Consider the following 13696-nt stretch of genomic DNA (forward strand, 5'->3'; position numbering starts at 1 on the left):
TATAGAGGATGGGAAAGCCAAGGACACTCAATCAGAATGGCAAGAAAAAAGAAGCTAAGACTATAATAACATTCAAGAAGCTTATGGGACACTATTAAAGGTAAAAATATCTGTCTCATCAGCATACCAGAAGGAAAACAAGATGTTGAAGAGCTATTTGAAGAAATAATGATGGAAAACTTCCCTAACTATGTGAAGAAAATAGACATACAACACAGGAAGCTCAGAGAATCCCAAAAATCAGGAATCCAAAGAGGCCTACACCAGGACACATCATAATTAAAATGCCAAAGATTAAATACAAAGAGAGAATCTTAAAAGCAGCAAGAGAAAAGCAAATAGTTACCTGCAAGTGAGCACCTATAAGACTGGCAGCTGATTTCTCGAAAGAAACTATGTAGAACAGAAGAGCTTAGCACAAAATAGTCAACGTGATGAAGACCCAGGACCTACAATCAAGAATACTTTATCTGGCAAAGCTATCAATTAGAGTCGAAGGACAGATAAAGAGCTTCCGAGACAAAAATAAGCTAAAGGAATTCATCAACACCAAGCCAGTATTACAGGAAATGTTGCAGGGATTTCTTTAAGAAGAAAAAACATGTATCAAAAACAGGAATAAAGAATGGCTGCAACTACATTCCTATTAATAAGTACCTTAAATGGAAAAGAATTAAGTGCTTCAACTGAAAGAGTGGGTGAATGGATATGAAAACAAGACCCCTACACATGCTGCCTCTAAGAGATTCACTTAAAAGACACACACAGACTAAAAGGAACGGGATGGAAAAAGATATTATCTTGATGGACCTAGAAGGTATTTAAGTCAGACAGAGAAAGAGAAAAACCACATGATTTCACTTACATGCAGAATCTAAGGAACAAAAAGAACAAACCAATCAAAAACAGACTCCAAATATAGTAGACGATTTGGTGATGGACAGAGGGGAGGGGTGTTGAGGGGCTGGGAGAATAGGGTAAAGTGTAAAAGAAGTACAAATTAGTAGTTGATAGATGGTCACGGGTATGGGGAGCACAGCATAGGGAATGCAGTTATTAATATGTTGGCTAGGTGGAGGGCTAGGGGAGGGAAGGAGCAACTGGGGGGATCATTTTATGAACTATGTAGATGTCTAACCAATGTACTGTATACGTGAAACTAATTAAAATCAATAAATAAATTTTAAAAATGCTAAAAAAAAGATAGAAAATCTTAGCAAGTTAAGTAATTTCACTTACTACGAAATATCCTTGGAACTGAGGAATTTTCTGGTTTAGAAATTCTTGACCCCAACAATATGTTTTAATGTAACTGGCAACAACACATATGCCAATACTGTAAATTTATATGTTATTAATCTTAGTTTGTAGCATTGAATCAACATCTCTTTAGATATTTATTCTTGCCTTTCTCTTCTTTGCTTTTCACAAGAAATGGGCTACATAATAGGAATTTGACCTGAAGAAGGGTTGTTTGGAATTTTGGGTCCTGTTCTTAGAAATGTCAAATTTAATTATTTAGCAAGCAAAATTATTTGGCAGCCAGTTTTGCTAGCACTTGCTTACTTAGGAATTTTTCTATATTTAGGAGGAAGGTAGAAAGATATAACCTTCAAGTCCTTAAAAGGTGAAGTTTACATTTAATATGTTCTGACATTTTAAAATTTTGGTCCTCAGCTTTTAGCAGTTCGGCTTCAACAGAAGAAGATACAGGTAGTTGTAGCAGCTCCAGATCACAGTTTCTACATAGACTGGAGATGCCTTAGGGACACTGATGGTCTTATGCTGCCATGTAAAACAATAAAGGAGGTAGCAATGATGCAGACTTAGTTGTCAGATTGAGGACAACTCCAACTGGGTTGGAGTAGAGAATTAAGAACTGGTCACCTCACCCTTGTCATACAGCCAGTGACGAACAACCAGCTGCTAGTTAAACCACACTTTGAACTCCCTTGGGCGGGGGCGGAGGGAGGGGGGAAACATTCTTAGTGTGAAGGAGCTTCTGAAGTCTGCGCAGTTACTGATTCTCAAAATGCTTATGTGGGTCTAGGATATAATTATGGAGAGGAATACCCAAGCAATTATGGAAATAACAAAGAACTCTAACATGTTATATTAAAACAAAATATTTAAAAGCTGCTTTAATTAAATGATGTCATAAACTAGTAGAGCTGATTTGGATTCCAAATGATCTCTTCTTTCATTTGTGGAAGAAATGTTGCCAATAACTTTGCAAGAATGTATTACTTGGCTGAGATGGATTGCTGAGCAGTAGCTCTTTAGGTAGCACAACCAATAATATTGTTGAGATTATGCAGCCCTGGGAACCCTACTTAGCTTTGAGGGAGGGTTTTATTTTAATATCTTAAGATGGAGCATTAATGTACATGAATGATTGAACTTCTGTGAAGGTCTTTATGAACAGTCATGAAAGGGAAAAATAGTACCTAGTTTTTCACACTGTAGCTTTCCTGTAGGTCTGGAATCTAAAATAGCATAATAAGAGAATATGGTAATATGCATGGTTACAGAAAACAAGATTTATATTGACTGTTTTAAAATTTTACTCAGGCATTTATATCCCAGTGGACTGCCTGAAGAATACTCCTTTTTAACTACTTTTCGGATGACTGGAAGCACACTTGAAAAGAACTGGAGCATTTGGCAGATTCAGGATTCCTCAGGGAAGGAGCAAGTTGGCGTGAAGATTAATGGCCAAACAAAATCTGTTGCATTTTCATACAAGGGACAGGATGGAAGTCTCCAAACTGCAGCCTTTTCAAATTTTCCCTCCTTGTTTGATTCCCAGTGGCATAAAATTATGATTGGTGTGGAAAGGAGTAGGGCTACTCTTTTTGTTGACTGCAACAGAATTGAATCTTTACCTATAAAGCCAAGAGGCCAAATCAATGTCGATGGCTTTGCTGTGCTGGGAAAACTTGCAGATAATCCTCAAGTTTCTGTTCCGGTAAGTATAAAACCATATACTATGGTAGATTAAATCAATACTAGATTGCTAAAAATTCATACCTCGGAGATACCTAGTAATCATCTGAATGTCTTAAACAATGAACAGTTTTTCATCTTTTTATTCACTCAAGCACTTATTCAAAAAGCTTTCAATGCCTATTTTGTGTATAGCATATAACAGATAGAACTGGGTATGAGAGGAAGTTAAGTAGATGGCATCTTGTCTGGAGGTGCTACTTGGAAGACGCTACATGATCACCTGGAGCACCCACAGTCCTTCTGAGGCAACTTAAAAGAAACTGATAACTGCTGTGGTACATATTGTGCATAAATAACTAATGAGAATAGCCAAAGTATGGTTAAGATGAATGGTAGATTCAGTAAGTCAAGAATTCTGTGCTTCTTGGAAGCAACAAACTTTGATGTGGAAGGATTTGAATTAACAGAAAAGAGGAAAAAGTGTATTCTAGCTGGGGGAAAGAGCATTAAAAGAAAAAGAAGCAGAGAATTAGTAGGCCAGGGGCCCCCAACTCCCAGGCCAGAGACCAGTACTGGTCTGTGACCTGTTATGAACAGGGCTACACAGCAGGAGGTGAGCTGCAGCAAGCCAACAAAACTTTATCTGTATTTGCAGCTGCTCCCCAGCGCTAGCATCACTACCTCAGCTCCACTTCAGATCATCAGGCATTAGATTCTCATAGGAGCACTGGTTGGGGACTGCTGAAGTAGGTCACATTCTAAGATCTGAAGACTGGCTGGTTTGGATGAAATATGTATGTGAAAATGTGAATGAGTGTGTGAGTGTGTGAGGGGGTGAGAGCTACTAACTGTTTAGTGTAAGAGATAAGGTTAGGAAGCCATATAGTGTCTGATTCACAAGAATGAAAATTGCATAGATGGTACAATATTTATTTATTTAGAAGTAAGTGTTGCATGGAATATTATAAAAGTAAAGGATTTTTAGAACTCTGTTCATGATTTTACAATAGATATCCATGGATATAAAGGTAAGGAATTATATAATGATAAATAATTGTCCCCATCAGTACCATATAATTCTATTTTTTTTTGAATTGTTAAACTTTCACTGAGCAATTCTTTAAAAGGGTATTTTATAGTATCATGACAGGAGTTTTTAAAATATATCTTAGAGGACAAATGTTCTTTTGGGGGTAACTAAAGAATTTACAGCTTAATAAATATGCTATTGATGTCAATTTCTCTCTCTCTCTCTCTCTTTCTTTTTCTCTCTCCCCTTCCCTCCCTTGGAGCTGTTAAATTCTAGTCACAAAACTCATATCATAGAGTGTAGCAGGGGTGATACAAGATCCTGAATTGTTTCTGTGCCCTTCTCCAAATGGGAAAAGAAAAGGTTATCAGGCATCTCAGTAATGGAATAGTTCAAATAACTTATTTCCAAGGGAAGAATTGTGATTAGTGTGAAGGATAGTGTGAAATTTCTATATTCTGTGATGGACAAGAAGCAATTTGTAACTGCCACATTACTGTTCTAGCTTGTAGATACTTGAGAAAGTATTTCTTCAACTAATGAGTTATCACACCTCAAGTGGCTGAGTTAGAAAGCCAATGGGACAACTGTTGTGCCATGTTTAAATGTTAGGCAGTAAGATCTTTGCAGTAGTACTGAAGCAGTTTTCAGACAACACCGAATTTCTGTAATAACTGTCATTTCTGGACTCTGGTGGAAGAAGAAGAAACCTTAGAGTATCCCTTCATTGTGGTGAATACCAATCAAGTACTTGTAAAATTGATTTATTGGTTCACTGGCCTTGAAAAACACTTCAAGTCATTATAATTCTGAATTCTGGAAGCTAGGATGTTATTAAATTGTCTTGACTGCGGGAGCAGTAGAGTCACAATATTGTCCATTATTTTATAGTCTAGCTGATTGTAGGTTTTCTGCCGTCTAGTCTTACAGCACAGTGGAGACCAGTTAGGACTAGTTATTTTCTATTTTGTTCTGCCATTTATAGGAATGCAACAAAGAACCTGGAAGCTGGTGTTATCATTTTGCTGATGGTCCACTAAGGAGCTTTTCAGTCAGTACACTGTAGCCAATGTTAAAAGTACTTGAAACAGGCATGCAAAATTTTTACTTCATACTGAATTTTTACTCCTCCACAAAGAAACACAAGGGACTTAAGTCTAAAGCTTATAGGCCAAAGAGTTTTACTAACATCCAAGGACGGACAATAACAATGTCAAACTTAAGCTTGTCACCAAAATATATTCCTCAACTTTCACTCTGTATAAGAAAAAGTAGAAAACACTATGTAAGAAAAATGCATTTATGCTTTTAAAAAACATCTAATACCCTTAATATAGCAATTTAACATTTTCAAAATTATTTTATTCCCATTAACTTATTTGATCCTTGCAACAATTTTATCAGATAGCAAATATAGGATTTTCTTGATTTCTCAGTTGAAGAAGTGACCTCAGACAAGTTTCTTGGCTTGTAAGAGACAGTGTTAGGCATAAAATTTCCAATCTGCTTTATTTTCTTCTCTGCCAACTAAACTTCCTTTGATAAAAAATAAAAATATGTGTAACCACAAATTTCCTTATAAAGCTTCTTATGATTCTCATTTTGGAAGATATTTGCGATTTGCATAGAATTTTCAGAATTTACTTTGCAGGACAAACAAAATAAATGTTTCTTTTTTAAAAGAAGAAAGATTGTATAAAACATGTCTTCAGACATTCATTCTATTTGTTTATTTAGTAAACTTTCTTTGTGTGCTTATATACAGCATATACAAAGTTAAATAAATCAAAATCTTGTATTCTTCAGTCTATAAAGGGTGAGGGGTTAAGGTAGTAAACAATGAGAATATAACATGATAAGGACCATGATAATGAATAGAAGCACATCGAAAAAGCTCCTCAGATCAGGGCGGGGAGGCATGAGAGTGGAGTTCAAGGATGTTTCCTAAAGGAAATATTGTCTAAGAGGAAACTCGGGGATGAATAAGAGTTGTCTGTGGAAAGATAAGTTCCAGTATTCTAGGTAAAGGGACTCTCATTTGGGAACTCCCACATTTATCAATTCTTTCTTTTTCAAGCTTTATTAATTTTCCCATACTGCTCTTCACTTTTCTAGACCAAGAATAGTCAAATACTCATACAAGTCCCCAAAGGCCAAGTGCCCACAAGTTGCCCCTATGCCCTTATTTTTATTTTATGACATATGATTTCTCACCAATTTGGCTGAAATCTGAAGATTAACTGTAACTAACCGTCCCTTAGGAGATGTAGCGTGTGTTGAGTAGCGGTATTTATATATTATGAGATGTAGAAGAAGTACAATGATAGGGCACTCTTCTCTCACTTTGGGGACAGCAAATATTAATTATTACTATGTGACAAAATTTAAATTAAAATGAAATGTGCCAATAGCATGAAAACAATACAGAAGAGCATATTTTTCAATTTTTCTTCATTAAATTAGATTAATTCTAATCTTCGACATTCTGCATTAATTGAACAATTTTTCAGAATCAATACTTGTTTTTCTTTAGTAAGTAAATTAAAAGCAAACATCCCTTTGAAAAGTATTAACAGATGTCAAAAGGTAACTCTAGGAACTGCGTAATAAAAAAGGCAATCGAAAACACCATTTGATGGAACATTAATGCTAAAAGACTCATTTATATTGTACTTGTTTGTGATTTCCCCCTATCTATGCCATCTTTTGTCTCTTTTCCTTTTCTAAATTGGAAAAGGAAACCAATTTCAAGAGGTTTTTCATAAGGCTTGCAATACAGCTGCTCACATGGTCTACAATTCAAACACCTTCTCATCATTCATGGTTATTTAGTGGCCTCAGAGCATTTAATATATTTTTTTCCCAATGTACTGCTGTAATACATAGTTAGTTTGATTTTAAAGCAATAAATCCCATATTTCCTATTCTCCGTTGTGCCCATATTTTAGGATGGTGCCATTTATCCCATCGCAAAGCTTAGTTTCCTGGCAGCGTATCATAAAAACATGTTATTTTATAACAGGTTCTTTATTGTTTGTTGTCAGTGTGATTGCCTAGGAGAGTTATTTGGTACAGCTCTATTAGAAAACAAAGTTAGCCTTTTTCCCTTTTCAGGGATGTACACTAGGGGTTTGGGCTTCTTAGAGGAAGGATAAAAGTTTATGTGGCTTTACAAATATACGATTCAACCCCTTTTTCTTTTTTCCCTATGTATATTCCAAATAAACAATGCAGAACATGATTAATCAGACAGATATGATGCTTTTAAAAATATATTTAAAAGTGTTGTTCTATGTTATTTTTGTTAAATAACATAGAGAAAATGTGAGAACAAATAGAACCAACAAAACTTTTGGTGAAGGAGCTATCTGTCCTTTTCTCTGCTCCATAGAATTAAATCATACTAACCTCCGAATGTAAAAACAATGTAAGTTTCATGAATGATAACATAGGAAAATCCATTATGAGTTTGTGGTTAATATTATTCCTGGTATTTAAGAAATATTCTAGGAAAGTTATGTTTTTCATGATTTAAGACATGCATAATATCTACTATGTATAGTATCTAAACCATTAAGTTTGCTTATGAAATTGTTTTTGACAAGTATACCTTTTACGAATACTCTTCAACTTGGAAGTAATAAATACAAAAGAAAATAGAAATTTATTTGAATGTATCCATAGAAAATACCTTTTATAACACTTTGGTGTGATTTGATTGGAGCATTTTTGAACACTGACTGCCAAAACAATTTTTGGGAGGTAAAACCTAGCCTGCTGCATTGTAGACCATATTAACTGGATTTTCCACTAGGTGGCAATGATAGGAGTACATATAGAAAAAGAGCTGCTAACATAGTTATCCATATAGTCCCTTCCTCCAAGCCATGATAACTAGGATAAAAACCAAATGATGGTCAAACTTGTTTTTAATGGAAAGTTGAAAACACTAAAAATTTGTATGGGCTTCAGCCGTTCCTGTACTTCTGTGGTTTTTAAAAAAATCAATGCTATTAGTTTTTCTATTTCTAGTAAATGTATATAGGCTAAGAGCATAAAAATATCTTTGTTATGTAGTCTGGGTGGGCAGCTATAAGGCAAGAGATTAATTCAGTGGCGTTTTTCCGTCTCTTAATGTTATTATATCTAAGGTTAGTTTGATTACAATGTGGTGTCAGTGGAATCATGAACTTTCAAAGCTAGAGGAACCATTGAGTGAATTTTGTCCAAACCTCTTAGTTTATGCATGAAGAAATTGAAAACCAGACAGGGGAAGGGGCTTGCCTCAACTTACAATCAAACCAGAAGAAAAATAATGTTAATTTTTTCTTCACTACATTTCTTATCCATCTCTATCTATCTATTCATTAACATTAAATGACTATTAAATATCTGCTAGGTCATAGACAGAAATTAAAGCTTAAATGGAGTTTGCATTCATACTCTGGAGAAGAGATGGATATAAATGAATAAATGAATAAATATATAGTATGCCAGGTGGTCATAAATGCTATGGAGAAAAATAAAGCAGGAAATTGGAGTATCTAGAGAGAGGGCCTCATTGAGAAAAAATTAACAGAAACCTAAAGGAGTTGAGGGAATTAGCATGTGAATATCTGGGGGAAGAGGATTCAAGGAAGAGAGAACATGGAGTGTTGGTGTTGTCTGCTATGTTTGAAAATAGCATGGAGACCAGTGTGGCTGGAATTAGACTGAGAGAAGTAGGCAAGGAGAGGGAACATGACAGAGTGAGGATAGGGAAATCGGATTTTTTGCTATATGAGATGGGAAGCTAGCAGATAATTAACATGTTCTCATTTTTAAAAAGTATCTCTTTGCCTGCTGTATTTTGAGGAGAACGGAATGGTCAACCCTCTCAAATGCTATAGATAGAGCAATAAGATGAGAACTGAGAGTTGACTATTGGATTTAGAAACCAATGAGGGCAATCTTGAGAAAAGACCACTGGAGTATTGAGAGTAAAAGTCAAGTTAGAAAGGGTTTATGAAAGAATGAAAGAAAGAGGAATTGGAGGCAAGGAATATAGACAACTCTTTTGAGTTTTGTATGAAGGAGAGCATAAAACAGGCAGTTGCAGGAGGTGTGCCATGAGGGGAGGATTTTTTTTTTTTTTTAAGTGAGCAGATAACTCAGGATGCCTCACCATAGCTCAGAGTGAAACACTTCTTGATGCTCTACTACATCAGTCTCCTTCTGCCTCAAAGGATCAGGCATTTATTACCAGATGAATCTCCTTGAAATGCTCTTTTAAACCAGACCACCCTTCTCCATCCCTAGCCCTATTGCAGAAAATTCTCTGATAAGAAACCAATAATTAGCTACTCAATATTATTCACATTTCTTAGCTTAGAATTCAAGGGGGAAAATTTGATGTCTCTTCTTTGTGACAACAAATCTAGTCTCTTCTCTATATATCCATTTCCACCCTTGTGTCTTGTGATTGCCACCTCCTCTCTTCAGAACTCTCTTACCCTCCCTATCTGTGCTTATGAAAATCTCAGTTGCTCTTCAGAGCCCTGCTCACAGGTGACATGTTATATAATCCCCTCGTTGATGACCTTAGCCATATCACATATCAACTGCAATAGTATTTATTAGCAAAAGCATTTTTTTTGCCTTAGGTACTATCCCGTATACTAAACATTTTTGTGTCTCCTACAGTACTAATATCAAAGCACATGAATGTGTTATATAAAAATATGTTGGATAAAAAGGTGAATAAATTACTACATGCCAGGTCTGCTAACTTCAAGTCTACTGCTCTTGCCTTTCACCATCTGCTTCTGTCTTTGGTACAATTCAGATGACTATCGCCTACTCATATTTAACTACAATTCTTAGCACTGTGTCTGGAACTTCATGTCCTAGTCTACAGAGAGTTGGGGAAATGTCTGATTTCAAGGCAACCGAGAAGCTCAGCAATCAAGAAGCTTCACTTGGAGGAGGTCCCTTATGATGATATAAACCAGTCATAAACTGAAAAGAAGAATGAGATCTGAGAATTCAAGTATTTCTTTAAATATTTCTTGCCACTGAGTAGACAAAAACTTAATGAAACATTTCTCCTGTTAAAAAATCATCTTTAAAGAGCTAGCTTTAGATATTTTCTATTTGTAAAATTTAATCATAATTGGGTTTGAAAAAAAAATCAAGTCTTGTGCCATTCTCATTAATATTGAGCTAAGTTCCATAGTTTGTCATTAGAATTCCCTCTCAGGAGGAAAAGAGAGTTGTCTGCTATTAGTTTCTGTTTAGTTCTTATGAAGGGCTTAAATATCTTATTAACCTTTCTCATCAACGTGGCAAAATAAGTAGAAATCACTAGTCCTACTGAAAGAGTAGAGAGTTGGGGCCAAAATTACTTGTTTTACTGTGTTGTCAGATGGATACTATAGCTTAAGGGATGGAATTATACCTTAGTTTCCTAAAGAAAAGAACTGGATAATGCCGATCTGGGCATACGTAAGGCACCTTCCATTCACACAACTCAGTTTCCCTATCATGGTGAAGTATTTTATGTTGAGAAGGATGCTGGGGCATTTTATGTTCGGTTTAACTTTTTTTTTTTTTTTAAAAAAAATCCTTTTAATTTCTCTACTTGTGGAGAGGAGAATATCTTTGGTTTCCCTAGAATGGTTCCTTAGTGCATGGCTTATATTGGGACTTCAAAAATGTTGACTGAGGACTAAATTAAACTATTTGTCACATATAGTTTGTCAGTGCATATTCAAAGAGAAAAATGATTCCAGGTATGAAAATGAGAAATGTGTGAAAATAGCATTTTAGATGTATAATGAAAGTGACTTTTACCAAGGAACTCTGCCAATCTTCCTTCAAAATAATTAACATGCAAATTGGAATTCGTATTGCATGCCAAAAAACGGTTGTTGTGTAGATGATTATTAGTGCGTAGGTGGTGTTTATGTGGATGCACAGATGTCTTCAGAAACCTCTGATCTATGTCACACTCTGAACAACGCAGCCTGTATTCACAGATGAATTACATTTCATTTCCCCATTATCCTGTGCTACAATTGCAGCTCATATATTTAAACAGGTGTACCAGGTTATCCAGAGAGCATCATATTTTTGAGAAAACAGCTTAATGAATCACTTTGCATTTGCAATAAGCAACTTTAATGAACTATCAAAACAAAGGATATAGGTTTCCTGGTTAGCTGTATAATTAAAGTTTCTCAAGGTGATTAAGGTATGAATTATTTTTGAGAATTAAAATATTGCATACATATAATCCAGTTCCAGTTTGAATTACCAATTCAAAAAGGATTTAGTGAATAAAATTATATGAATGGTCTCTCTTATTTTGAGAGTTAGAGAGTGGGGAGACATTTTTTCTTATTCTGGTAATATTTTTATCTGGCGATTGAGAGAAAAATTTATAATTCTCTTTTCTATGTCATATTTTATTATACACATGAGTACAGAATTGCATATAGAAACAGCTGTCAGTTTTGGGAGGAATACTAGAAATTTTGCTTCTGAATATATTTCTGTAACAAGCATGCAAATAAAGAAAGGTTTGAATTCTTAAGGAAGTTTCTGAATCTAGTTCTGAAGTTTTCTAGCAGACTTTGGAGACTAGCTTACACAGTTTTAATTTCTGATAACTCTTCTTTTTTAGTCATCTTTAACACAAATGTTCAATCACCAAATGTCTTGGTTACCTCTTAGAAAATTATAACTTATTCTGTATTCTTCGCAGAGGCTGAATAGCGTAGTAGAGAAAGACCTTATTTTAGAGTCAGGCACATTTGAAATGCTAGCTAGCTCTGCCTTTTACCAGCTGTATGACCTGTGGCAAATGATTTAACCTCTGCTCACTTTACCCCTGTGTGATCTGCTTCAAAGAGTTGTTTGAGGCATTGCCAGATATTTAGTATTCATTAAAGAAAAGGTTGTTCCAGTCTTCCTTTTATCTTCCTTTTCAAATTTCCACTGCTATTTAGAACAAAACCAAAATTAAATCTCTCCCAAGCAAACGAGAGTACTCCAATAAAAATAGTGTTTGATTAAAGTAATTTCCTTACCTGCAAGACATTGTGTGATTTGAAAAGCAGTTCTTTCGTAGGATGTCGATATACTGTTGTTAAATAGTTCACACCATGGAGACATAGATAATTTTCATACAATTCGTGGATAAATTTCCTTCTTAAAATATGTCTTGATTTAGCTTCTCACTTTCTTTTCATCCTGCTTAACCCATTTTTCCAGGTGTCCACATTTTCTGGAGAAAAGGTATGGTAAGGATGAGAGAAACAAGAATAATGGAGAAAGAGAAGAAGACTAGGACAGTTAAAATCGTAGGAGAAGAGGTGCCAGTATAGGAATGTGAAAGCTTGTCTTGTCTTATTTTCACCCTTTTGTAAAATGGAAAACATTTTTTTTTAAACTTTCCCTTGATGATGGGTAAAAGGGAAGGAGTTCATCCCTCATCCTCTCCAATTTCAATCTTCTGTCCTGTAACCTGAACTCTGGACATTTCCATAACAATGGAAAAAATATATCTAACGTAATTCTAGATCCAGCAGATCTAGAGTCCATTTGGCCAGTGGGATGGAGTGCATATTAATATTGGATGAAAGAAAAGAGTTAATGTTTAGATTTGGGACTTGAATACTTAACTAGATATTTGCATAATGCCAAGAGAATCAACTGACCAAGTAACATGGATCTGATTTGAAATGCCTAGCAAGGAACTTCCTGATTCAGACTTGGACACTTTTTCTTTGTCCTGTTTCTTTTCTGTTCCTCTCTTCTTTCTCCCTTAGCACCTGCTAAAATGTAAGAAGTTGTCAGGACATATTTGGATTTCAAGTGTCTAAAAATTTTATATCTTTTCAACCAATGAATAAAATTATACCAAATTTAAATATTTTTAAAATTATTTTGTTTTCCCCTAACTCCTAGATTTCACTCTAACTCCCACCATTTTTGGTCTTTCCTATTTCCATTTTAAGCTGTGACCACTCCATGGAGAATGTCTTTTCTAGCATGCATATTTCTTCCAGGATTAGATTTTCTTGCCTCTTCTTTATCCCAGGTGACACCTCTTTGGCTGCCTCTGTCTCTAATTTTCTCCCATGTAAACTCAGTGCATATGTTCTCAGTGGAGTCCAATAGGTCTGGGTTCCAATCCAGACTCTTACACTTACTGGCTTGTAACTAAGACAGTTCCTTGTTCTCTCTTATTTTAATAGAATCTACCTTTTGGAGTTGTGGTGAGTGCAGAAATATACATAGTCAATGCCAGTGATCTCATTCCTGCCTAGGGCTACGCTGGAGTAATGCAGAGCTAAAGACATTTGCATTCAATGAACAGAGAAACTGGGAAAGGGCTTACTGCCCATTTCCAGTGGAAATTTATATTCAAAGAACAACAAAAGTCCTGGTCAAAAATTCAACCTGTTCAAGCTGGTCCCCAGTCACTTAGCAATTGGATCACACTTACAAACACATCTCTTTCTCAAATGACTTGCTTCTGTTCTCCAAATAAACCCGAATTGTCTGTTGTCTTTGTCTAGTTTGAACTTCAGTGGATGCTGATCCATTGTGATCCACTGCGACCTAGCAGAGAAACTTGTCACGAACTGCCAGTCAGGATAATGGTGAGTTCCTTTTACCACCTGCAAAGGCCTTCTACCCAGCCGACTCCTCACCCTACCTCCCCACTCTCTT

General features: G+C 35.5%; 1 protein-coding gene across 1 annotated transcript in view; it reads left to right on the plus strand.

Annotated features, from left to right (window-relative positions):
• The window catches only part of COL9A1 (collagen type IX alpha 1 chain), a gene marked incomplete at its 5' end in the record, with an annotated part of 86627 nt that overhangs the window by 8427 nt on the left and 64504 nt on the right, over nucleotides 1-13696 (plus strand). Inside the window, 2 exons of the mRNA XM_023531202.1 lie at nucleotides 2572-2968; nucleotides 13543-13626. Of these exons, the coding sequence (XP_023386970.1) occupies nucleotides 2572-2968; nucleotides 13543-13626 (481 nt within the window). The remainder of the gene's footprint in view (nucleotides 1-2571; nucleotides 2969-13542; nucleotides 13627-13696) is intronic.

The sequence above is a fragment of the Pteropus vampyrus genome, unplaced genomic scaffold, assembly GCF_000151845.1.
Source record: "Pteropus vampyrus isolate Shadow unplaced genomic scaffold, Pvam_2.0 Scaffold64, whole genome shotgun sequence".
Lineage (NCBI taxonomy): Eukaryota > Metazoa > Chordata > Mammalia > Chiroptera > Pteropodidae > Pteropus > Pteropus vampyrus.